This window comes from Sinocyclocheilus grahami, unplaced genomic scaffold (genome assembly GCF_001515645.1).
Source record: "Sinocyclocheilus grahami isolate Dianchi unplaced genomic scaffold, SAMN03320097.WGS_v1.1 scaffold6294.1, whole genome shotgun sequence".
Taxonomy (NCBI): Eukaryota; Metazoa; Chordata; class Actinopteri; order Cypriniformes; family Cyprinidae; genus Sinocyclocheilus; species Sinocyclocheilus grahami.
Window position 1 is genome coordinate 32281 of NW_015510750.1, and position 1498 is coordinate 33778.

General features: G+C 44.5%; 1 protein-coding gene across 1 annotated transcript in view; it reads left to right on the forward strand.

Annotated features, from left to right (window-relative positions):
• The window catches only part of LOC107577524 (collagen alpha-3(V) chain-like), a gene marked incomplete at its 3' end in the record, with an annotated part of 4602 nt that overhangs the window by 1266 nt on the left and 1838 nt on the right, over positions 1–1498 (forward strand). The window contains exons 2-6 of the mRNA XM_016263595.1: positions 184–237; positions 314–367; positions 449–556; positions 637–690; positions 802–837. Coding sequence (XP_016119081.1) covers positions 235–237; positions 314–367; positions 449–556; positions 637–690; positions 802–837 — 255 coding nt within the window. The remainder of the gene's footprint in view (positions 1–183; positions 238–313; positions 368–448; positions 557–636; positions 691–801; positions 838–1498) is intronic.

Genomic DNA, 1498 nt, shown 5'->3' on the forward strand with positions numbered 1-1498 from the left:
ACTGTTAAAATGTATTTGATGTCTGAATCATTCATTCAAGAGATTTGTTCAAAAACTTTGGACGAAACAAGTCATTTATAACAATCACCAATCCCCCCCCCCCTTCTTTTGGTCCGTTCTGCGATCCTTGCCTGTGAATGTTGGTTTAATAGAGATGAATATCACATTCTCTCTCTGCTGTAGGGAGAACAAGGGCTGAATGGACCCCCAGGTCAAACAGGACCCCCGGGGCCGATGGTGAGGCTCAATAACACTCCTCATGCACTGATCTTTAATATGACGTCAGACTGATGATTGCATTACATGTGCGCAGGGTCCCGCTGGACTGGCAGGACTGAAGGGAGATCCGGGCAAGAAAGGAGAGAAAGTACATCACCACACACACACACACACACACGCACACACACACAGAGTACATGCTCATGATTTCATTATGTGTGTGTGTCAGGGTCATGGCGGTCTGATCGGTTTGATTGGGCCACCGGGTGAGTTCGGAGAGAAAGGTGATCGAGGACTGCCGGGAAACCAGGGGCTGCAGGGAGTCAAAGGAGACGAGGTGAACACACACACACACTCATATAGACACACATTCACACACACATTAAGAAGCTGATTTAATCGCGTTTCTGCTGACAGGGACCATTCGGACCTGCAGGACTCAGTGGACCTCCCGGATTACCAGGACTGTCTGTGAGTCTCGTGACACTTTAATCTTCGCAAACATCAAACCCATCATGGTCTTCTGGATGTGTTTGAGTTTGTTCTGGTCTCACAGCTTCTGTCTGTAACACTGTGTTTCAGGGATCCATGGGACAGAAAGGATCTAAAGGAAACCAGGTGAAACACACTGATTTTTACTTGAATTCATAATGACATGCTGACCATTTGACTTGAGATGTGTTAGCATGAACGTGTTCCTGTATATGCATTTAGCAGATACTTTTATTCACAGTGACTTAGAAAGGAGGAACATAAGCAATTTGTCACTGAGCCAAGTATTCACAGTGCACAATGCCAGGTTTAATAGAAAGCTAGATTAGGAAACAAGCTAGGGAAGAGGTGAAATGCAAAGGTTAAGTGCTTGAGGGTGTCTTCAGAAGTCACAATGAGCTCAGCGGTTCACATGGAGATTGGCAGCTCATTTCACACCAGAGAGCGTGAAGGGTCTGGAAAGTCCAAGGCTGTGTTTACACTGGCACAAAAATCAGATTTTCTGCTCACATCTGACACAGACTGGAATTTGTTGCACACATGTAAACACAAAAATCTGCACGAGATCTGATTCTTTTGCAGCCGATCTGGGCCACTTCCAAATGTGGATTTTAATCAGATACATATCTGATATCTGACATGTTTGCCATAAAGTTAGCATTTTAATGCTGGCGTGCTGTATATGCGCTTGCATTTTATTTAGGCAGAAACTTTATATGTAAGAAATTGCGCAACATTCAGGAGCTGGTTTTCAACCTCTGCCCCGTGACTTTTATAAATACAATAG